General features: G+C 40.3%; 1 protein-coding gene and 1 long non-coding RNA gene across 9 annotated transcripts in view; one reads left to right on the top strand and one right to left on the bottom strand.

The window, feature by feature from the left end:
• Nucleotides 1-24,617, bottom strand: part of LOC140544167 (collagen alpha-1(XIV) chain-like) — a 103,393-nt gene that overhangs the window by 30,763 nt on the left and 48,013 nt on the right. For all 8 annotated transcript variants that reach the window (XM_072667575.1, XM_072667583.1, XM_072667591.1 and 5 more), the window contains 12 exons: nt 24,420-24,552; nt 23,175-23,225; nt 21,219-21,361; nt 12,072-12,201; nt 11,766-11,888; nt 11,188-11,337; nt 10,451-10,567; nt 4,700-4,846; nt 2,986-3,060; nt 1,823-1,962; nt 880-1,003; nt 75-218 (listed from right to left, as the gene is read on the bottom strand). In XM_072667575.1, coding sequence (XP_072523676.1) covers nt 75-218; nt 880-1,003; nt 1,823-1,962; nt 2,986-3,060; nt 4,700-4,846; nt 10,451-10,567; nt 11,188-11,337; nt 11,766-11,888; nt 12,072-12,201; nt 21,219-21,361; nt 23,175-23,225; nt 24,420-24,552 — 1,477 coding nt within the window. The remainder of the gene's footprint in view (nt 1-74; nt 219-879; nt 1,004-1,822; nt 1,963-2,985; nt 3,061-4,699; nt 4,847-10,450; nt 10,568-11,187; nt 11,338-11,765; nt 11,889-12,071; nt 12,202-21,218; nt 21,362-23,174; nt 23,226-24,419; nt 24,553-24,617) is intronic.
• Nucleotides 1-24,617, top strand: part of LOC140544233 (uncharacterized) — a 69,755-nt gene that overhangs the window by 43,891 nt on the left and 1,247 nt on the right. The window lies entirely within an intron of this gene.

The raw sequence follows: 24,617 nt of genomic DNA, 5'->3' as shown, positions 1-24,617 counted from the left end.
TGCCAGTCACACAGCAGATCTAATGACAGATCCACAGAGACAGAGAGATCCATAGACACCAACAGGTTACTCACCCTCCATCTGAATCTCCCGGGAGATCTTGTTGACATCATCTTGGGAACGGCCGTCTGTCAGGACCACCAGCACCTTTGGCACGCCCCGTCTACTTCCTCCCGCCACAGTGAAGATAGCATCCTTTACATGCTGCATGGCTCGTCCTACAGGTCAAACAGAGCAATTAACAGAGGTCATTGGTCAGTTAACAACAAAGAGCTATCCGATATTAAGTTTTATGGGGCCTGCTTTGGTGTGTGTGTGTGTGTGTGTGTGTGTGTGTGTGTGTGATGGGTGTCCTTTCAAACTCTCTCAAGCATGCTTCTTGCTTTGTTGTTTATGGGACCACTGTGACTGAAAAGCACCCCTCTAGACTGCACAATATGCTCATGTTTAAGCTGAAAATCCATCAACTATGATGATCAAGACTGAGGATTATTTCTCTCTAGACACTTTTCCTACAGCTTCATTTCTATCCACCATATAGCAGCACTTTGTAGTTACAGAGTTGTAAAGTTACAGACTGTAGTCCATCTGTTTTATTATTTGAGTGGTGGATCATTCTTAGCACTGCAGTGACACAGACATGGTGGTGCCGTATTAGTGTGCTCCTATAAGCTGATACAATGGGCAATGAATAAAATAGACAGTGTAGAAACATGGAGGTGATATTAATGTTATGTCTGAAGTTATTATTCTGGACATATGAGGTTATGTTTCAACACTGACAATACGTACTGTCATTTTACAGAAGGATATCTAACTATGCCATCTACAGCACCTCTGAAACACACTCGGTACAAAGTAGAGAATAGCTGATCCTGCCTGTTTTAGTGTTTCCTCCTTTGTATGAAATCCTCTGAATGGCGTCCAGCAGACTCTCTTTGTTGTCATATGAGTTTAGTTTAAACTCAGTGCGAGCGTCATCGCTGAACTGGGCTATGGCCACCTGCCAGGAGAGAGATGAAGAAAGAAAAAAGATTAAGGAAACCATTACACTGTAATGAGATGTAGAACCTGATGTCCTCAGAAACTTCTCGACGTTTTCCCACTTTTCTGAAAGGACATGGGAATATATATATATATATATATATATATATATATATATATATATATATATATATATATATATATATATATATATATGTGTGTGTGTGTGTGTGTGTGTGTGTGTTATTTTTATGTATATAATTATATTTTGTAAGTTGATTAAGATATGAAATGAGATTTGATGTAGTGTCTTAACCAAGACAAATGTAGTCTAATGAAGCCTATGGAGCAGTGAAACCCCCACCCAGGCCTAGCTGATAAAACATTAAGTGATTTGATTGCAATCATCAGCTGATCACCGAAATCAAAGAGGTTTTCAATATCAGTGATTCACCTTTAAACAAATGAAGCTTATGTCTTCAAAAACTGATACTAGAAGAAGTCTAGCCATTCACTTACAGCAGCACACAACCAGTGGGGCAGTCCTCTGAGTTAGTAGGCAGCTAAAGTGACTGAGCTCTAGATTTTATTTATAAAAAAGAGACTATGTCCTCTGCTCAGCTTTCTGAAAGGTGGCACAGAATACATTTATTAAGTATTTTCTTGTTGAAGTGTGTGACTTTGGTTGGGGTGAAAAATGTTCAACTGCTGCTTAACGAGCCTGACACTTTACAACCCTGTTATTTTATCTCAGAATCAAATACATATCGAGTACTCACTGATGACACTGATTATACTGTAATAAGATTTTTGCAGTGCTGCCCTGTCCAGGTCTGACCTGTGTGCCTCGGGGGCCAATTTCATCCAAAGCTCCAGTCGTGCTGTGCAGGAAGCGGATGATTTTCACAAAGTTATCATCACCGATACTCCACGATCCATCAACCAGGAACACCAGATCAGCCTTTGCAGCTCTGCATACTGATAGGGAGAGAGAAAGACAAGGGCGGAGGGGGATGTAAGAGCTTTTGCTGTTAATGATGTACCTAAATATCTTAATTATACATAAATAATAAAAATCGTAAAGAGATGGAAACTAGACAGTAAAAATGACAGTAACTTTTAGACTTCTAACAGTTTTAACAGTTTCACAGAAAATGTTTCCCTTCAGAGGCTTGTTCTACACACTCTCTTACAAACTCTCCTACACACTCTCCTACACACTCTCCTACACACTCTCCTACACACTCTGATCAAAAGAGAAGAAATATTCTGATTTTCTATAGTAGAGACTCAAGCACTCAGGTGGAACTTCTGCTCTTTCTCTCTTTCTATCTAAGTCTCTCTATCGCTATCTCTCTCTCACACACACTGTCTGTCTCTCTCAATGTATCTCTCTCTTTCTCTCTCTGTTTCTTGGTCTATCTCTCTCATTAGCTGAAGTGTGTGTGATTTCAGAATCAGCGTCTTCAGGACTGAACGTCAGAGTCTAACAGATAGCGGGAGGCCGTCTCCATGGTGACAGTCGGATGTTGATCCTTCAGTCTGAGTCTCTGATTAAGCCTAATTAGCAGATAAATTATGATATTGATCGTCCTGCTCAGCTACTTGGGGCCGGAGATGACAAAGACCAGACAAACTGACCTTTAAAACTGTCAGGAGTCAGGAGAGTTTTCAGAGCACAGACCTTTACCATGATCCACAATTCTCATAATATAATAATAATAATAAAAAAGACAGTTATCATAATTAATTCAATATTTGTTCATAGTGTGAAATCAATTTAAATCATTCAGAGTTTAAGAAACGAGAAGCAGATAAACTCACGAAACTGGACTTTCGAAAGTTTTTCAATCATGTTTTGACTGTTTATTCTTAAATGGCAAATAGTGCCATATTAATAATTTCGCAAATATTGAGTTTTCCAGTCGGGTGGCTTATCTTCTGCAATAAAGTGGTGTGTTCCAAAAGGAGCTTTTTTAAAGTTGACGTTTTAAAGCTTACCTTCTTTAGCTACAGGAATGGTGGGCAGGGGGGTGGTGGTAGGGGGCCTGGTGGGAGGTAGAGTGGGTACAGGGACTGCAGAAACGCACACACACACACAAAAGTAAAGAAACAGAGGAAGAAGGTGAATGAGTTTGGATTATGCACCTCAAATCAGTTTGTCACAATGTCCTGATTTTGGAGGAAAACCAACAATACATACAACTGAACTGAACTGGAACTGAACCAATACATACAGTGTTGGGTGTCTTAGACCAGTGTTTCTCCTCTGTGGTCCAGGAGGCACCTTGTTTGCCCTTCACCCAGCACACCTGATTTAACTACTGAGTTAATTAACAAGCAGGTGCAGGGTGTGTGTTAAATGTCCAGGGCAGGGTGCCTCCAGGACCAGGGTTGAGAGACCTTTGCACAGTAATGCATGTAATATGTACTGAATAGGACATGGTGCCATGGTGTATACATTTTATTTTTCAGTGGAAATAACAAAAAAACAGATATAAATTAAAACATAAAACTTAAATATGACATTGTTTTGGTTTTCTGCACATTTTGAGCACAATTTATGTCCTATTATATTTGCTAAATTTAACATATTGGAAAAATAAAGCATATAAAGCATAATAACAGTGTTTTCCATTTTATTGGATTTATCATTTACATTCAACAGTGCATATTATTTGACCAGAGGTGCACATTTTATATATATATATATATATATATATATATATATATATATATATATATATATATATATATATATGATATAACGGTATGATTTTTAATTATTTTTAATGTCAGATATCATAGAGCACCTTCAGAGGTCTTGTAGAGTGAGATGTTTTGGTGGCACACAGAGGACCAACAGCACATGCATAACATCATCATGTTTTCATAAGGTCATAATGTTTTGGTTCATTAATGTATATACAATATAACACGTGTGACATATGCATTATCTTTTGATCTGACGTGGCAGCTCTAGTCTCTCTGATCTGTCTGATTATGGGTGTGATTGTGTGTGTGATTACCCCCAACCATGTATCTCTGTACTGAGTGTGTTCCTGGTGTGTGAGTGTAATGCTGCTGCAGACAGCATGTGTGTGATGAGGGCAATTACGGGACCTGCCCACACCGCCGCTGGGAAACACGCAGACACACAGACAACCGCAATGTTTTACATTTTAGGATCGACTTCAAAACAAAGCCATAAATCCAATGTATGGCTGAGTGCTGCCATACGAAACCCCACCACAAACACAAAGACTGGGGCAATTATCACTCCAGTCTCTGAGTGTGTGTACATGTGTGTGGATGTGAGGGTGTGTTTACATGCCAAAACGTGATGTGTGAGTAATCTTGGAGGTTCCAAAGCTGGCGTGATCAGTTTTAGGTGAAGTATTCTGAAGAGCAAGTGACTGGAAGCAACAATAACTTATATAATTATATGATAATGAGCATGAATTTTTAATATTGCTGAATAGTGAAACTGATCAGGCGTTGGAATCCCTAATCGCTGTTAGCAAGTACAGTATGAATTTGCATGGTATTGTGGGAATTGTAGTGGACTTACACGTATCACTATGGTAGCAGTTGTTGGATTGTCTCTCTTGCCTCCTTCTCCTTCATTCCTTCTATATTAATATTCATTTCTTATATATCAAGTATGTGTCTATGTCTGTATGTTTTCTAAAGAGTGTATTTTGCTTCCACCTACATGTTTTCTGAATGGTCGTGACCGCTGGCCCCTCGGTGTCCTGCAGCTGTGCATAGACGGTGATCTTGTACTGTGTGTCTGGACTCAGGTCATTAAAGCAGTGCCTGGATTCGGAGCCATCCACCCTTACCTCTTGCTTCTGACCATCTGGAAGGGGAAATGACATTAGTTGACAGCTGCAAAAATCAGGGATGAGGCAGTTTACAAAGCTGAAAAATCTATAAAACACATAGAAAACATTGAGTAATCACACCGAGGCTCAGATAATGACTCTCACTGTGGTTTTCAGGAGTTCCACAGGCTTAGCAATGGCTTAGTTTCACATCTGCATGTGCTGCTTTTTGAGACCTTATAGCCTGCTTCCCATTGTGAGTCTAATGCGCTACCACTATGGCCTGGGGGTCAGAAGTTCGAATACCAAGCAATGGTGCTTTGCCATCGGTGGCCGGAGTCAGAGAGAGCACAACTGTATCACTCTTAAGCAGTGTTGGCTGGCACAGGCGTCTGTTAGCCGATATGGTTAAGCTGGTGACCCAACGCTTTCTCCTGTGTTGGTTCCCTGGCAATGTCGCATTGGCGGCAGTTTGAAAGGAGGCGATGGCTGCCTTTGCCCTTCTAGTGTAGGGAGCACTGCTAGTGCTAGGGGGGAGTTATGAATGGGTGGGTTAACTTGCAGAACCAAACTGGGAGAAAAAAAGGGAATTTTTAACAAACAAATTATTATTAAAAGTAAGTAAATAGATGGATCGATCTGAAACATTTAAATGTGACAAAGAGGCAAAACTGACTCAGGACTGTATTTGTGGACAGGATACATTCACAAATGGACTTAATGATATTCCAAATAAGGTATATACACAGTGTTGCATATATTTGGGGAACAATCTGCACACGTGTTAGTGTTGAAGTGATTTTTACTTTAGTTAATGCACTAAATAGCTTTTATAGCCTCATATTCAGTAGCTCACCTGTCTATATCCAAAAAGACTATAACTTTCTTTTTCTAAACTGCAATACTGAATGCAGTGTTAAATGGAAGAGCATAACAATATAACATATTGTGCTACTTCCAGCCATACAACATTGGATTTTGCAACTGTTTGATAAGGACCACAGTGTTTATCTCCAACCGAATCAGATAAAGCCTGCTTCTAAAAACAGGTCTGTGGCTTGCAGTCATTCCTTTCATTACAATTCTTTGATTTATCTGTGCTGATGTGATACCAACCCAAGTGCTAAAATAGCAGCGTAAACAAGCAGCACAACAGCTACATATCTCCTCTCCTATCTCCTCTCCTCTGTTTTCATGTGTTTGTCTTTTTGTAGATCCCAAATTTCATCCAAAATACAAAAGACAACAAAGACTATGGTGACTTGCTTTGGAAAAACAGTACATCTCCAGGAACTGCTGTAACACTCGTTTTAAAGGCTGGTATTCTTATTATAACCTTAAGACTATATTTACACATTAGGAAGTCAGCTAGGAAGTCAGAAGTTTCTTTTTTATTTAAGGAGAGTCTGACATGCCTGGTCTTTTTTAATCATTTCATTTAAGTCTCACAGTAAAAACAAATAAACAAAATAAGCAGCTTGATCTTCTTAAATTTAATTCCCGCCATGGAGACTAGGTCATTTTAGCGAGCCTGATGTCAAAATCCTGAAACTTAATCAGTGAAAAAACTAACCACAACCAGTTCTTATGCTTTATGTCTTAATGACATGGATTCCACAAGATGTTGAAAACACCCCTATGAGATTCTGGCCCATGTTGGCATGGTTGCATCACAAAATTCCTGCAGATTTTTCAGGAGCTCTTTCATGCTGTGAACCTCTTGTTCAACCACATCCTAAAGATGCTCTACTGCTCACTAACATGCTCATGAGATGACTTTTGCTCTGTGATACGGTGGATCATTGTGCTAGAAGTAGTCATTAGAAGATGGGTACATTGTGGCCATAAAGAGATTAACATAGTCAGGAACAATACTCAGATAGTCAGAGGAATTTGAGTGATAATTGATTGGAATTAATAAAACCAAAGTGTGCCAAAAAACATTTCCCACACTGTTACTCCACATCCATCAGAAATCAAGATTCATCAGACCAGGCTACATTTCTCCATTCTTTAACTGTCCCGTTTTGGTGAGCCTGTGCCTGCTGCAGCCTCAGCTGCTGTTGGTCTCTTGCTGATATTGCCCATTCACTTCAAGCTTGGACTTTTCTGCTTAACACAATTTTACAACTACTGCTCACTGGATGTGTTTTCTTTATTAGACCATTATAAATAAAGGAATTGTGCTGAAAATCCCAGGAGATCAGCAGTTCTAGAAATTCTCAAACCAGCTCTTCTGGCACCAACATTTATTCTGTCCAACTTAATTCTTATATTAGTAAATTCAGCAGATCAATTCTGGCCTCCAATCCATAGAGAGCATAAGCTGACAGACAGTGGATGCAACCTGCATGGTATTAGACAAGGTATTAGTAATGGTATTAGTAAACAAGACGCATGTCTGTGTATATGCCAGCCATCCCACCGAAATCATTCTTCCCAGCTTCTGCCCACCAGCTCAATTCCCAGGTAACTGTGGATCACTCTAAAGGCCACTACACACCAAATCTGACCCGGATAATCATGAAATTGCATAAAAAAAATAAAAGTCTGTAGTATTTTGTAGTAAGTTCTAAGTTTATGTGTGTAGACATTCATTTTACAGCTCCAGAAAAGTTATGGATGCTAATGAGTTATGGTCTCGGGTCAGCAGTTATCCAGGGCTCCTTTATACATGCCATGCTACTGCAGAGCTGTGTGGAATGATAATCGCCGTAAAGATTAGAAAAATGTTTGAGAAGCTTTAGGAGTAAATTATTTCACAGTTTTGTGCTTATTTTGTTCCAAAGAAGAAAATGACAGACTAGGATTATAAACATTCACTTCCACAGAAAGGGAAATCTGAGCACAGTTCAGTGAGCCGGCATGTCTAAGCATGACTGACTTCTCCTCACTAGTTGTCACTGCTGATACACACACATTCACTCCAACTCTATATCATTAAGCAATATAAAGTTTGCAAGTGTGTGCATGCATGCCTACATATACAGTTATATATATATATACACATTAACTGTCTTTATATAGTTATAGAGTGCTTGAAGCATCCTTTTTAGCAAGTACTTCAAATTGCTCTGTGTTCATGTTTTGACAGCAATAGCTTAGTAGCTTAGTTCTGATTGGCCCATAACAAAATTAACTATATCTGTTGGTTGAGTGAATATTGACCACGAGCTGCTGCAGTGCTGTGTTTGAAGTAAAATTCTACCTCAGAATATTTAGATGGCAGCATCATGCCTCTCACAAGTCTAAGTCTGTTTCTTGTAAAGAATCTGTTCACTTGTACCTTTCACAGATAATCAACAAAGACTGTCTTTTGACCAGGGTGTCAAAATTTCTGAACATGGCTATATATGACACTTACACTATATGGAATGCTGGGACACCTTCTCATTCCTTGTTTCTTACGAAATCAACAACTATCTATACTGTCCAGGAAAGACTTTCTATTAGTTTTTGAAGTCTTGCTGTGAGGAATTGCTTGCATTCAGCAACAAGCGTGTTATTGAGGTCAGGACATTAGATGATCACCACCCCACCTCATCCGCAACTCAACCCAAAAGTATTGGATGCTCCACAGCTCAATGCTGGGGGCCTTATACCCCTCTAGCTTTAGACACCTGGCATTAGGCATGGTGCCAATAGGCTCATGTTTATCTACTATAGAGAGTCCTATTCTATTAGCAGTAGTTCTCTGCGCACTGGACGAGCTGTATGTGCATTTGCACATCTGTGTGCCTCCACCCCCACTGTAATAACTTAGGAACAACTCAGCTAGCTTGCATTGCTTTTCATGTAGTTACTGAGTAGTAATCCTTAAAAGTCACAGCGCGCAAGAGGTTAAAGTAGCTGAATATATTTATTAGAAGAGGTGTCCACAAACATTTGGACATATACATACAAGTCATCCACACACACACACTCTTTGTGATGTCTCATCAGTATGCAGTGCAGTGCATGTGTGTGCATGCTCAGAGTGAGTCTAATATCCGGCTGAGCCTCTGGCTTCTGTCTCCCTAACTCCAACAGAAATTTACCAACAGCTCCCTTATCCCCATAACCAGAGAGTGACACATACATAACCAACCCTACACACTCATAGAACTCTATGCACTGCCTTTCCCTCATTGACTTAGCACTTCTCAAATAAACAAGGTCAGTAAGTCAGCTGATTACATGTCTGATGTGATGTCACACAACAAACAAACTGATGTGATCTGATCTAACTCATCCCTGTTCGTTTTTGTAAGATTTCAAGATATCTTGGGCTTTTCCTTAACCAGTGATAATAGAGCAAGATAGATTATAATCAGATCAAATGTTCTCAAAACATATTTTTTTATGCCAAAAAGACAATACTTTTCTTTGTAAATGTCTGTGTTTTCCTGTAGCAATTTGTTAAATTCTCTTTGTACTTTTTGGTATTGGCGGCAAAACATAAAGCAAATTGTACATAAAGCAAATTGCATCAACCGAACATCTAAACCGCAACATCTGAACCACAACAACTAAACCACAACATCTAAACCAAAAAATCTAAACCGCAATGTCTAAACCACAACATCTAAGCTGCAACATGTGGTTCTTGTTGTTTTTGTTTTGGTTACAGCAGTAGCTGTTTAGCTTGTTAGCAAAAAAAACAAAAAACAAAAATGCACTGTTAAAGGTTGTAGAAATGCTCCATGAAGAGCACCAAACAGTGCTCATTTCCATTCGTTTCCGCTGTAGGTTTTGCACAGCAAATTTACCTGTGTTAAGAGCTCTAATGAATTAGTTACAAATCCCGCATCAGAAAACTGTACTGCAGTGTAGTAAGGCTTTAGTGAATCTTTAAATAATATTATTAAAATACAGAAAATACACAAAATACAAACTACACTAACTGACTAGATCAAATACTGAAATCCCAGGATATCTGCATTAGTTTAATCAAAATAGGTAACTACTGACAGTGGCGCCTAGTGTTTCCGGGAAGAAAGTGGATAAGAAAATGAATGGGTAATTTTACACAAAATAATCCAGACAGGACACCACAGCATACCATACCATATCATGTCATATCATATCATATCATATCATACCATCATATTATATCATATCATACCATACCATACCATATAATACCATACCATATCAAATCATATCATATATCATATCACAGATGGCATTTGGCCTCTGCCTTCAACATACACACTAAGCGACAGCACATGTGTCAGGAGTGGTGGGCAGCCATTGCGGTGGTGCCTGGAGAGCAGGTGAGGGTGAAGGGCCTTGCTCAAGGGCCCAACAGCTTGCTAAGCCTGGGTACTGAACCCACAACCCTGTCATCAATAGCCCAGTGCTCTAACTGCAGTTGAGATTCCCATGTTTGGGGAATTTGCAGGGGTCAAGTGCAATGGCTGAGCTTCACTCTGGGTGAACCACCTTCTTGATCATGGTATCTCCCCTGCCAGGTAACGACTACAGATTTTAAAAACAGTTGATAATACAATGAGCATAAAAACGAATACATTAGTGGCTTGATCAGCATTCTTCCATTCAGTCACAATGTGACTTGTGTGAATGTGTCTGTTTCAAGGACTTTTCAGTAAGAGTAAGGACTTGCATTAGAAACAACCAAAGTTTTACAGTCCACTCACTCAGCAATGACTCGATGACCACACGGTACTGGTTGGCATGGCGATGAGGCTGCCACTGAGCACACATGCTGTTCATCCGCACCTGATAGGTGTTCAGATTAGTCACACCCAGGTAAACTAGAGAGAGAGAGAGAGAGAGAGAGAGAGAGAGAGAGGCAAAGAAACAGATACAATAATAATTATTCAGTTGTAAAGTTTTGCTTGGCAACCAAACATCTACATTTTGTAAAAACCAAAATTTGTTCAATCAGTTACAAGCTTTAAATAAAATATTTCCATTTTTTTTCACAAGCCTTGTTAGATCCAGTCAATCATCTGAGCTCCGGAAAACTAGCTGATGAACTGCCGAACAGCAGAGTTGCTCGCTTTCTTCAAACGCAGACTGAAGACCTATTTCTTCCAAGAGTACTTGGGCAAAGTGTAGTATTGAGTATTATCGTCTCTAAACTGGCTTATGTGGTAGTTTCTAAGCATAGCATAGCTTATTCTGTACAAATTAGCTACGGGTATTTTCTGAGTAAACAGTGAAGCACTTTTGTTAATCGCTGTGGATAAGAGCGTCTGCTAAATGTAAACTTAACATTTAAATGCAGGGGTAAGTGGGTTGTTACAGTATATCTACCAAACTATGATCTGCAAACTGTAAGAGACGGGTTTAATGGGGAAACAGGTCAGTGTACTGCGCTGCACTATGGGTTGTGTGCTTGCACTAAGGCCACGCTTTTGGCTGAACTCACGTGTCTTGGCTCTGCCAGTGAGTGCCTCGCTGGAGCCGGTGGTGTAGGTGGCGATGACCTTTACGCTGTATTCTGTGCCGCTCAACAGGTTTAAAATCAGCATGGTGTTCACGTCGTCTCCAACAAACGTCTCCAGGGCTCGACCGGGTGCTGCACACAAACACCATCTTTTCACACTGACCTTCAACAGTGAGGGACTTTAACCAGTACACACAGTGCTGCAGTCATGTGCAAAAGTTTAGACAAAGTTTTTAATAAACATTTCTCATTATTAGGAAAAAAAGAAAACACAAATCGTGCCATGACTTTCACAGATGCCACATTTCATGATTGATGTCTTCTCAATATGGTAAAAGTTGCAAATCAGCAAATTAGAAAGTGTGCATAAAAATGTGCAGAGGATGTGAACTTATACAGTTGACCAGGGCTGCCCAACACAGCCACACACAGGCCAACTAACCAGGAATAATGAACAATTCTCATGGCTACTGTAGAAGGTAGAAGGTGAAATAGTAGAAGCCTGTCAGCCAGTTCTGGAGATGAGAACTGATAGCATTAACCATGCTAATAGGGTTTACCTGAGACTGGCTGGTAGACAATCCTGTAACCCATGGTGGGAGAAGGGGGGGTGTCCCAGGTGATGCGGAAGCGATTGTACCATTCCTCTGACACCCTCAGATTCTTAGGAGCAGAAAGGGGCACTGAGGAGAGAGAGGGAGATGCAGTGAAGTTCGATTGGTTTATTGCAAACAGCTGAACGTTCAAACATTTTGCTAATAAATAGAATTTGTAATGGGTTAGTTTGCAACTGTACATTATGGTCAAAGCTTATTAAACAGAATAAACTGCATCATTAATGAACGCCACAGTGTAAGAATACTTACAAGTGCGAGCAGTGCGGGTGACGGACGGTCCGTCTCCATCAGCATAAACAGCTGTCACGCTCACCCTGTATTCTGTATCTGACAGCAGAGGCTGCAGCACAACTGCATTCTGATTGCCAGGAACCATCATCTATACAAAACACACAACATCACAGATATCATACACATGTAACAGGAGGTAAAGGTAAAGTAGGGAAAATGTGTTGTATAAATATAATAAAAGAAACTCACATTCAGGAAACTTCATGTTATTTATGTGTTTTAAAGCCACAGTATGTAGCAATTGTACTTTAAAAACAGCTTCTAAATCATGTAGATGCTCTACTGACTGTAATAGGGACAATGGTGACCCTATCATTGCCACTCCAGGCCGAAATGCTTTTACTGAACTATGAAGAACTGCATAATGCTGCGTAACCCGAGTCATATTTGTGTAAAATCCTGTAATATTACCCTACCGCCTCAGTCTACATGCTTCTTTCACTTTAGATACCGCTTCTGCATCTTTCAGCATGTCCACAAATGCACATGCACTGCTGTCCACAAGGGGGCGCTCATAGCATGATTTGTATTTACAGCAATGGTGTAAAAGTAAATTATACTCCACAGCTGTAGGGGAAGCCCAGAAGCAAAAATGCCAATTCTCAATTATTGTTGCTTGAAAGGTTGTGGTTATTGTCCTCAATAAGTGTCTTGATAAACTTTAAACTATGTAGCGACTGATGATCATATCTAAATTTTAATAGTTTAACTAAATCTATTGTAATCACTTTATTTTGGTCCTATCGGATCTCAATGCAGCTTTGATACAGTTGATCACAATATTCCAATCCTCCCTCTTGAAGACAGTATGGATGATTCTGGTACATTGTTAGAGTAGTTTTAATCATGTTTACTGGACACACAGTTTTTTGACGTCCCTGGAAAATCATTAAATTCAATTAAACTCTATTTCAACTTTATTGTCAAGCATTGAGCATGTAATGCAATACGACAAGGCAGAGTGCATAGACAATAATAAATACAAAATATACAAATATGTCCATGTCCTTATTTCCTCTTCAGCAATCACTTGTGGAGTCCCACAGGCACAGGGGTCTTTGCCATTCACTTCTTATAGAATGCCTCCAGGTGATCATCAGGAAACATGAGATCAACTCAATCAATGTACAAACAAGATAATTATACATTTGTATTTCCTAAAAAATATCTCTGTTGAGAGTCCGGTCAGTTGTGTCTCAGATATTTCACCCTACTGGTACAAACATTTAGAGAAAGCTGCACTGTAATTAATTTATACTCTGATATCTGTTTGATGCTGCATGTAAATAAACCCAGTCACACACAAAAAGAAGCTTTAATTTCAGAAGTATCACCACAATACAGCCTTTTCTATTTTAATGCAAAGCATTAAAGTAACTCCTGCCTGTATAACCCTTACATGCTTCCCATCCTGCCTGCACACTTCTCCTTCTGCTTGTCTGCCTGTCTGCCACCTCTTCCCTCTCCTTATGCTGTCTTCGCACCTCTTAGTCTCCAAGTTCCTAACATCCAGAGACTGAACTTTTCCCAAACGAAACACGGACTCAATTGTGTGAAAACATGCATGCAATAAATAGTGTAAAGAGCATTTACATTTACATTTAAGGCATTTAGCAGACGTTCTTATCCAGAGCGACTTACAAAAGTGCTTTGTTATTTACCCAAGAAAAACCTCAGCTAGTTTGAATAGACTAATAACTCAAAGGTACCTCTAAGCTTAGACACTACTAAACACAAATCAGTAAGGTGACCACTGTACTATTCACCCAAGTACTCTCGGAAGAGGTGGGTCTTTAGTCTGTGTTTGAAGACAGCGAGCCACTCTGCCGTTCGGACACCCAGGGGAAGTTCGTTCTACCACTTTGGTGCCAGGACAGAAAAAAGCCTGGACGCTTGTCTTCCGCGGATTTTGAGGGGTGGCGGGTCAAGCCGAGCCGTACTTATAGCTTGAAGGGCTGTCAGGTAAAGAGCATTTGTTGACTTCTGAATAAGTCATCTGAACTCTTCAGGGTTTAATTAAACACTGTTTTGATCTGTCGTTGCCCTGGGTCTGACATTGCTGAACTGTTTTGGGAAGCAGAAGGGTACACCTATAGCCAAAGGGCAGACATTTGGACAAAACATGTTGAATCAAAATATTGTCTCATATGTTCAGCCTTGAATGTAGCCTTGCTTGTTTGTTTTAGTGCATTAAGGTTGAAAACCTTAAGAGAAACAGCAAAACAAAAAAAACAAAGCCATCAAAACTGTTTTTCAGAAACACGTTGAGGTGCTGCCAAACATACTTTCATAATATGTGCCCTCAGTGTGGCACAGGGCCCAAGTTTTTTTTTACAGTGCAATAAAACGTGTGTCTTAGCAAACGCTGTGGCTTTTGGCGATAACGACCGCTCATATTTCTGTCCCGCCACTTTAAGCAAACACTTTGAGTTAAAGTCCGGGTCAGGAATTTCAGAGTAGTTTTGGTGCTGCAGTAACAAAACAGAAATACTACTTACTTAAATATACCCTAAGTGCCATTTACGTAATCGTAGGGATGCACTGACATGGGATTTGTCAGCCAAATGAAGGTGATGCAGATGCTGGTAGATGAACATTTAGAAATAATATATAGAAAGTTCAGAAGGATTATTAAGGACTCCACCCACCAAGCCACTGCCTTGTTCTCACAGCTGCCCAGCGGCAGGCGGTACAGAAGCATGAAGCCCAGAACCAGCCGGTCCCGAGACAGCTTTTACCCCCAAGCAATTAGGCTACTGAACAGTCAGTAGTACAGTGCCAGTCTAGCTTCCTCCTTCAACTGAGTTTCGATAAGATGTGGTTGGCTAGCTCCATGGGTGTCTCAGAAATATAGGGTGAAAAACTTAAAGTGTACTTTTTTGGAATATCAGTCAATTTTGAATTTCTGTCCAGTGCTGACGCTTTTTACAATTGTCCACCAAAACCAAGTATTCCAGTATCGTCCTCTCTAAACTGTCTTTTAGAAAACTCATTTGGCTAGTCTCCTGCTAAACAGGCTGCAAATGCACCAGCGTTAAAATGCCTATATTTATTTTCCCTGAATTCTGTTTGTGTGGGTTTACGTATGAAAACAGTCACATTTCAGTCCTGCATGACCACATTCCAACATCTCTTTATCCCTTAGAGTTAAACAGGCTGTTTTGCCACTGTGCCTTTAAGCCTCATATATGTAAATGACTTCTGTTCCGACTGGCTGACTCCTTCTCAAGTCTACTGAGGATCGCTGTGTTCGAAAAGCAGTCTGGGCTGAAATGTGTAACAAATAGTTAAGTTGAGACTAAAAAAAACCTCAGCCAGATCAGAAAAAAGGCACTTCAGCTGCTCGGTTGGGATGTGTTGATCTTTGGGAGACTGCAATATACATTTTCTCCCTGACAGCCAAGAACATCACTGTTTAATTCCTACATCTTCCACTCCAATAACTCTAATGCCATCGGCTGTCTGCACCAACAACACTCCGGTTCACTTCAGTTTGACAGGGTCGGCTTAGACTGCTGTAGGCTGTAGGGCAGTCATTTGTATGCAGCTTAATTTCCATACATGGACTTGAGAGTAATCAGATGTGTTAATTAAGTCAAAAAAAAAAAAAAGTCCATGTTTAATCCAATAAACATTTGGCGTTCGGACACTGAGGTATTAGTATCTATATGTGTAATGCCTAGTTTGTGACACAACATAGCCAAAACATGAGTTTTCTGGATGTCTGAGAACAGTGTTTTGCTAATAATTTGCTAACATGACTATGCAGCAATAGATGCTGTGGTCTGAGGTAAGAGGTCCGCCCTGTAAATGAGTTTCTGCTTTGTTTCAAAGTATTTTCATCTTCATTAACTTTTATGAAGATAAAACTCACAGCTCTCAGAATCTAGCCTCTAACTAAGGGTTTTAAACAGGCTATGACAATCTACACTCTTATTAATAAAGGTGCTACAAAATTCACAAAGATGTGTGAATGTGAATAACCTTTACATTGGTAAAGAAACTTTAAATCAAGTGAAAGATTCTTTAAACCTAAAAAAAAGGTTCTTTATCACTCACTCAAAGAATCATTTGCAGCACCTTTATTTATAAGAGTGTATGCTTTTGTGCACCACTTTCTTCAGTCGAATTTAAAATAAATGACTTGTTTATCAAGCTAAATGCTTGTAGTTACGGACTGTCCTCTTCTCTGCACACCAGTGAGGCTTTCACAGAGAGATACAGTCCATGTACTTGGAAACGTATACACTGTCCTATTTTCCTGAAATTAGCTTGAAGCTATTAGCAGTAAGTAAACAAGATGTCCTCAGTGTTTTGCCAACTGCACCATTTTTATTTAACACGAGTTTGTCTTAGTTTCAGACACAGCACACCAAATGGTCTGTGATTGGCCATTTTCCTGTCAAACTCAGCAGTTATTAGAATGTGCCCCATTTGGCTCAGCAGGCTAGACCACAGGTTGAAGTCTCATATCATGTATTGCTGGCTGAGTGGATCATTATATGATGCGATTAACAGGACTATACTCAAGTAAGCTGCAGTCAGCAGTACTGCATTAATGAAGGTGGAGAGGTGAGTGAGAACAATGGCCGTCAAAGGCTGCGTATTACAAAAGATTTGCCTTGTAATCAAAAAGTTCAAAATAACTACCTTGAACTCAAGGTCACTTTATAATAATGATGGCAGTGTTTTTGGAAAAGCCCCAGATTAGCTACACCAGGAAAATGAAGGTCAGAATTATGGCATGCTTTACCCTGTGTAATTATTAAGGAGATGGTTCAGCTAAAATGGCAATGTAGAAATGTAGAGAATTGGAGCTATGTGGTCAATGTAGCTAACGAGTAGTGGAAGCTTTAACTCCACCAGTTCGGAATTGTGCTGCATGCCTAAATCCTCACAACCTTTCCTTAAAGCATGTTGGCTTGTTAGGCAATCTCAAAGCAACTTGCCTATTTGTCCACTCAAGGATACACTATATGGTCAAAAGTTTGTGGACACCTGCTTATCCTCTGTTTCGTCTAAAATCAGGGGTTTTAATGGGCCCCATTTGCTGCGGTAACAGCCTCTAATCTTTTTGTAACATTTCTGTAATGAACTGAATGAATTCAGCCCCTTACAAGATCATTAGTGAAGTCAGGTACTGATATCGGATTATTACTTGCTACTCCAACTATACTACTGAAAAGTATTGGAATGGCGCTCCATCACCCCAGAGACCACAGTTCCACTGGTCAATAGCTCAGTGCTCGGGGGGCTTTATACCGCTCTTGCCCATGCTTTAGAGCAACCCACTGTATTGGCAAGTGAACAGCTGTATCAGCTGTGGGTGTACCTTTTAGTAATTAGACAGAGTGTCCACAAACTTTTCTATCAGTATGTCATACTGTGCCAGAACAGCAGGGCTGCAAGTCTAATGGAGAAAAAGAGAAAAACTCGGACGGCTGCTACTGCTGTTTTTATCTTGGTGATGTACAAGCGTCCATTTATACATAAATTATGCAGCCAGAAGTTTGTGGACAACTGCTCATCCAAAGGCTTTGTCCCTCTTTGATGCTGCAACAGCATCAACTCTTCTGGGACGGCTTGATCACTAGACGGTCTAACACTGCTGTGAGGATTTGATTGCATGTAGTCTCTCACAAGATTACATCATTAGTGAAGTCAGCTGGAGCTCCATCACTTCAGAGAACACAGCTCCACTACTGTTCAGCCCAGAAATTGGGGGGCAATTTCCTTCTATTCCATGCTCCAGAGCAACTCACTGTATTGGCAACTGAACAGCTGTTTCACATATGGGCACGCTTAATGCAGCTGAACTGACTAATTTGAAAGGTTATCCACATATATACATTGTTAACATATAGTGAATTAGTATGTCATACTCTACCAGAAACTGCTGCTGGTACTGCCATCTTTAGCTGTAACACTCCAGTTCTCCATTTTATATAGAACACTATATCAGCCAGTGTTCAAATTTATAGACTAGGCAAGTAATCACCTTCTTTAATGCTCCACTGCAAAAAAATTAAGAGCACAGTGAAATAGGGCAACTTTTGATCCCTATTAAATGAGTACTGCAAACTAGGAGCAGGGCCTCAGTGGGACTTAGTGAAAATAAATAATAATATGCAGGTTTAATTACTACGATTACTCAGGATAGAATGTGATATTTGCACCACTGTCTCACCATCTCTCCTGTCTCAGTCTGCTCTCTCTCTTCTTCCCTCCCTGTCTGGTCCAGCTTGCCCTCCAAAACTCTCAGCACTGAGACACCAGAGGATTTTTAAGCCTGACGAATCAATTTTTGAGCCTTAAAAAGGCAGCTCTGGCACCCAAAATAGCACATCCCCAAGCGCACACGCACACACACTCTAAATCCAATTCGAATGAAATTTTATAGTGTGTGCACTCTTCATGAAGTATTTATACTTTGGGCTGAAAATTACATTTGAGCCAGGCGGCAAAGCGGTCCCAAATCAAAGAGGGCCTGGAAAGCATTTTAACATCAAACTCGACGGACCAAAACCACCGTTACGCCCACGGAGCTGTCCACTCCATGTGGGGTGCTGATGCCCAGCAAGTTCATTTAAATACACACTAATGCTTTCAAATGGACGTTTTAATTAGAGATATCGGCACAAAGAAACTGTACACTGAGCCCTAAAAAACTGCTCTGTGAGAACGTGTAATTTAGCTTTTATAGCAGCAGACCGTTACTGAAAGCTGTAGCACATAGCCTCCTGGCCACGCATCAAGCAGGCCCAAATAGGACATGTAAAACCAGCATGCTCATAAAGATGGCATGTTTAAAACTACCCAGCCTTAGCTTCAGCTCTCGCATAAACAAATCCAACAACCTGCTCACTAGAGGCCAGAGGGATTCAGTCTCAGCACTGTGGTCTGAACATTTGTGACATTTCTCATTCTTTTCACCTTACGAAGGGTTTTAGAATGGGCTTAGATTAGTTGAAGCAGGTGCGTTACAACTGAACAGTGCAGTGAGACACTAAACCAGCCGACAAACACAAAAGAGGAGTGATGTGTGGACTGTACAGGCTGATGCTTGTTCTGCATTAGTAGAAAATGCTATATTAGGCCTCTTAGGGCCAGAGCACTCCGACCAAACAATCTAGGACAAAACCCAACAGCCCCTGTTTTAGAATGTTCTGGGAAATAACTGTCTTTGGCACGCTGGTCAAAAACCATCCAACAAAACAGCAGATCTTCATTATTACAAACATATAAATAAATGGAATGATGAAGACTTGTACGTTTTAAGCCTCATTCAGACAGGATTCAATTTCAACCAAGCTGTGTTTTGCTCTGTAGTCCTCTGAGAAAAATACAGTCTAAATTGCCAGCTGATTTGCACTGAACAGCACTGAGCAATCGTCTGATCATTTTAGACCCGTCCGGATTCACATCTCTGTATGGCCTTACATTGGAGAAAATGTGTTTGGCTACATCTGAGCTCCTTCAACGGGTATTAAAAACTTTATGAATTGCTAAAGAAAACTGTAAAACAAAGACTAACCTGGTTTTATTTTCTTCATGCAGTTTTCACCAGAGCAGCTTTTTAAAAAGGTTGGCTTCACCCCATATAAGATGGCAAAACACCAATAATAGGACTACATCTGTTTGTATTTTGAGGTGTACTTTGGGCTTTTTGGCCATAAGTAAGTCCTCTCGATCTAAAACAATGCCAGTATTAGTGTCTTAGCTTGGACAAAAAGCAAGCTAAACAGCAGAATCAGTGAGATGTTCCATATGGTAAACAGGAAAGTGTGAGGTGATTTTTAGTGGGTCAGCAGCTGCATGTGGAAAGGCCTGTTCAACAAACATCAACAAACACCATGTCAAATTTAACCAAACATTTCAGAACAAACACAAACATCCGTGGTACACCAACTGACCATTTCTGTTTGATCATGTTAATTTGTCCAGTCGATCTGCTCTGGCCTTTAAAAATATTCTATATACATTGAATGATGAGCCAAAACAGTCAGTTTTCGTAGCTAATGTGTTAGCTATTGGTGAAATGGACCAATATCACCAAGACCTGAGCAACTCTGGGCAAAAGGGCACCAAAACAAGATGTGCTACTGCAGCTCAGAAATTCACCGAATTTACAGAACTGTTTAATGATGTTTACGAGAGGATTGTGACAAAACTCAGAAGCCTCAGAACAGACAAAATGCCCCTACTAACCCCTGTCCGTCACTGAATGTGGCTACAGTAGACATAGAAGCATCTGAACTAGACCTTGGAGCGATGGAACAAGAAGGTTGTCTGGTCTTGTCCTATTTTCTTTTACATCACATGGGCAACTACGTATGTTTGCGATGTTAACCCGGGTAAGTGAAGGCACCAGGATGCATGATGGGAAGAAAACAAGCCTGTGGAGGAAATGTGAAGCTCTGGGCTAAATGTTCTACTGGGAAACCCTGGCTCAGGGCATATAAATGGACATTAATTTGAAATGTGCCACCCACTTAAGCCTTGTTGCGTATCAGATACACTCCTTATTGGCAATGGTTTTCCCCAATTGCAGTGACCTCTGTCAGTTGCATAAACACTCATAAAGCTCTTGTCCCAAAACACACATGTTTTGGGAAAGGTTTATCGAACAAGAGGAAGTGTACAAGGTGCTGCTCTGGCCCTAGAATTCCACAGATCTCAATACGAGGCTCCACCTTGCACTTTACACAACTTAAAGGACCTGCTGTAAGGTCTTGGTACCAGATACCACAGGACACCTTCAGAAGTCTTGTAGAGTCCGAGCATTGGCAGGTCAGAGCAGTTTTGGTGGCATGTGGACCAACAGCATATTAGATCATATCGTTTAGGCTCATCTGTGCACAATAGTTAGTTCTGGAGTCATTATTTATACTGTATGAATATGCCATCATGATCAATAATAAAACCATGATTCAAACACGGTAATACATACTTAGTAAGGAATGGAGCTGAGGGCCACCACAGAGAGCCTATCGGTCTATCAATAGAACATTTCTGTTGAACCTGAAGGTGGAGAGCTGTAGTGTAAATGATGTAGTCTAGCAGCAGGGAGTGCTGGTTGGAAGGAAGGATGAAATCTGCACTCACCACCTGTTCGGCTCGATCTCCGCGCGCTGTGATGTAGGATACTCTGTACTGACGCACATTGGAGCGCAGCGGTTCCCACGACACACCCATGCTGAACGTAGTAAAATCACTCAGCTGCAGACCCCTTACGCCCAGACGAACGACTACACACACAAAAACAAACACACACACACACACACACACACACACACAATGTTAAACACTAAAAGGTCTGTAAGACTGTATCCAAAACAGCACTGTTCAAATAGGCCTCCTACCCTTCACTGATTGACGACAGCATCATTCGGTGGTGTGGTGAGCTACTTTCTCAATTAAGGTCAACAGGCTAAGTGTGTTGTCAGTGTGCAGTGGTGCTGGTGTCTTTTTAAATGTCCTTATTTAAACATATGGTCATTTGCTCTTCATTTAAACAATATTAAAGGATGAAGGTAATAGAACTAAACCAAGAAAACTGAATAAATGTACTGTATTTCCTACAATGGTCTTTTGCGTATCAGATACACTCCTTAATGGAATAGTAAGCCCCAATGGCAGTGGCATCCTCCAGCAGCATAATGTTCTTGCTCCAGTACACACATTCTGGGAATGGTTTATACAACATGATAAGGTGCTCAAGGTGTTGCTGTGGTCTCAAATTTCCAAGGTTTTCAATACAAGGCTCCACTTTGCACTTTACAAGAGTTACAGGATCTGCTCTAAGGGAGGAATTGAGGAATTGGGGTCCATTACAGATGACCTAGTAGTCTATCTGACATCAATTGGGAAAAAGTTTCACCCACTCCTCCATGCAGAATTCTTTCAGCTGTGTGATATTTCAGCTTTAGTTTTTAGACAGATGGTCTCACATTTTTCTCAAGTGTCCTCTGATACAATAAAGAATTCCTAGTGAATTCTATGTTGGAGAGCTCTCAAGGCCCTACTGCAGAAAAGCATCCCCAAACCATGACATTTCCACCTCAATGCTTCACAATTTATATGTTTCTTGTTTTTTCAAATACTGCGTCTGGTTTACGCCAAAAATGTCCTTTGTTGCTGTGTCCAAATACTTCAACATTAGATTCATTTATCTGAAGCACACTGTTCCAGATATCCTGCCCCTGATCTCTGTGTTCTCTGGAAAACTTTAGTCTTGCTGTGATGTTTTTTCTTTCAACAGCAAGGGTTTCCTCCTTGAACACCACCCAGGAAAATCAAATGTGGAGCTGTTCTAACTTTTTCCTTGTTTTATGTTTAAAGTTATATTGCCTCCATCTCCCAATATTGTTCAAGTAAATGTCCATATGTTTAAATATATTAAAAAAGATAAAGGTTTTCATGGGGTGTCCGAACTTTCATGACTGTATTTTAAGGTAAAATGCTACTGCTAATGCTGCTTAGCATAAGTATAATTACTGAATTGGATATTATTGGACTTGACTATAACTGGATTTGAGCAACTCGAATACAATTACAAAAAATGCTTTTGCCTCAAAAAAAAAAAAAGAATTTGTTTAATTTATGTCACCAATGTCCATCTATTTTAAATGAGGCTATTGCATCACTCAAGCCTTGTAGAGGGTGCTGCGCAGCTCCAGTCTCATTGATTTAAACAGATTGTTATAACTGACACACATAGATACCGGTGTGCGAGTGTGGGACCATTTTACTGCATAAGGCGCTGCGTAAGGCGGACAATGAAGTGCACTGTAAAACGGACCTGGCCTACCATAATAGTACTTCATCAATGCTGCAGCACCTGAACCAAAAGCATCCTCACGTGAACTGCACTTCTCCAAGCGGACTCTGAGCCTCTACAGTGTATGTTTACGATTGCTAACCTTTTAAAATGAATAACACCCAATTGCTTAGCGGCCCAGCTTAGTGGACCCGGGTCTCAACCACACAACCCTGTGATCCATAATCCAGCGCTTAAACAACTGAGCCACATAAATAAATATAACAAATATGTTTATTTACCTGCTGTAGTAGTGGTGGTAGTTGTGGTTGTCACGGTTGTTGTTCTTGCAGCTGGAAGAAAGAAAAGGAAGGTGTAAAAGTCAGTCCGCAGTGTAAAACAGTCATTTCATAGAAAGATACGCTACTAATTCTCATTCTTGGACTCCAAGAATCCAACACATGGAATTACTGTAGCCAGTGTACATTAGGTTAAATGAAGTCAATAATAAACAAAACAATAATTCTACATTTAGATGCACAACACTTAGCAATGCAAATCCCTGCTGATTAAAGATGCGAATTACGGTGAACTGGAACAGGAAAATAAATCAGCAAAAACAAGCTTATCTCTGCGGTTCTAAGCCCAGTATGTACAGTGATAAACATTGTGCCTAAGCTGTCATCAGATCTGAAAATGTGCCTGGAGATTTGCTTCCATTTGTTTTGCTTATTTTTGCTACTTCTATTAAAATGATGTCTTCCACAGCAGAGAAATGGCTCTTCCAACTGTAGCTAGTTTAAACATCATGTGACAGGAAAACATCACTCTGCTGCTACCTGTAGCTTCAGTAATGGTTTGTTTAAGGTCCCCTGTGGTTTAAGTGATGTTGGCAATAGTGTGTTGCTGAGGTACCTTTAGTTTAAAAATAAAAAGGTTTGTGTGTTGCTAGGTTACCTTCAGTTCAAAATGGAGGTGTGTGTGTTACAGTGTAACCTTTAGTCCGAATGTTGTGTGTTGCTGTAGTTTCAGAGATGGTAAAATGTTTGCAGGTATTGTGTAGTTTTAGTTATGGTGAGACTGTTGTGTGTTACAAGGTTACCTGTAACTGCAGGGATGGAGAGACTGTTGTGTTTTAGTATGTTACCTGTAGTTTTAGAGATAGCGTAAATGTTGTGTTGCTAGGTTACTTGTGTTACTTTTGTGAGCTACTAGCCTACCTGCAGTTTCAATTACGTCAAGACTGTTGTGTGTTGCTAGATTGCCTGCAGTTTTATAGATGGTGATACTGTTGTGTTGTGTTACTACGCTATCTGTAGTTTCAGTGGTGGTGATGAGTTTCAGTGATGGTAATACTGTTGTTTGTTCCTACGCTACCTTTTGTTTCAGTGACGGTGAGTCTGTTGTGTGTTACTAGGTTACTTGTAGTTTCAATGATGATGAGACTGTTGCATGTTGCTAGGTTACCTGTAGTTTAAATGGTTACTGACTGTTGTGTGATGCTGTATTTTCAGAGTTGGTGGGAATGTTGTGTGTTGCTAGGTTACCTGTGGTCTGGCTGATCTCGAGTGTTTCACTCTCTGCCTCATCTTTGTATATGGCTGTCAGGGAGACCTCATATTCCGTCTGGGGCATCAGACCCGTAATCACATAAGAGTTGGAATTACCGCTAATCACTGACTACAGAGAGAGAGAGAGAGAGAGAGAGAGAGAGAGATGCAGAAGGTCAAGCAAGAGAGTAAGAG

This window comes from Salminus brasiliensis, chromosome 2 (genome assembly GCF_030463535.1).
Source record: "Salminus brasiliensis chromosome 2, fSalBra1.hap2, whole genome shotgun sequence".
Lineage (NCBI taxonomy): Eukaryota > Metazoa > Chordata > Actinopteri > Characiformes > Bryconidae > Salminus > Salminus brasiliensis.
Note: the sequence above shows the minus strand (reverse complement) of the source record. Positions and strands in the feature narration are given on the sequence as shown.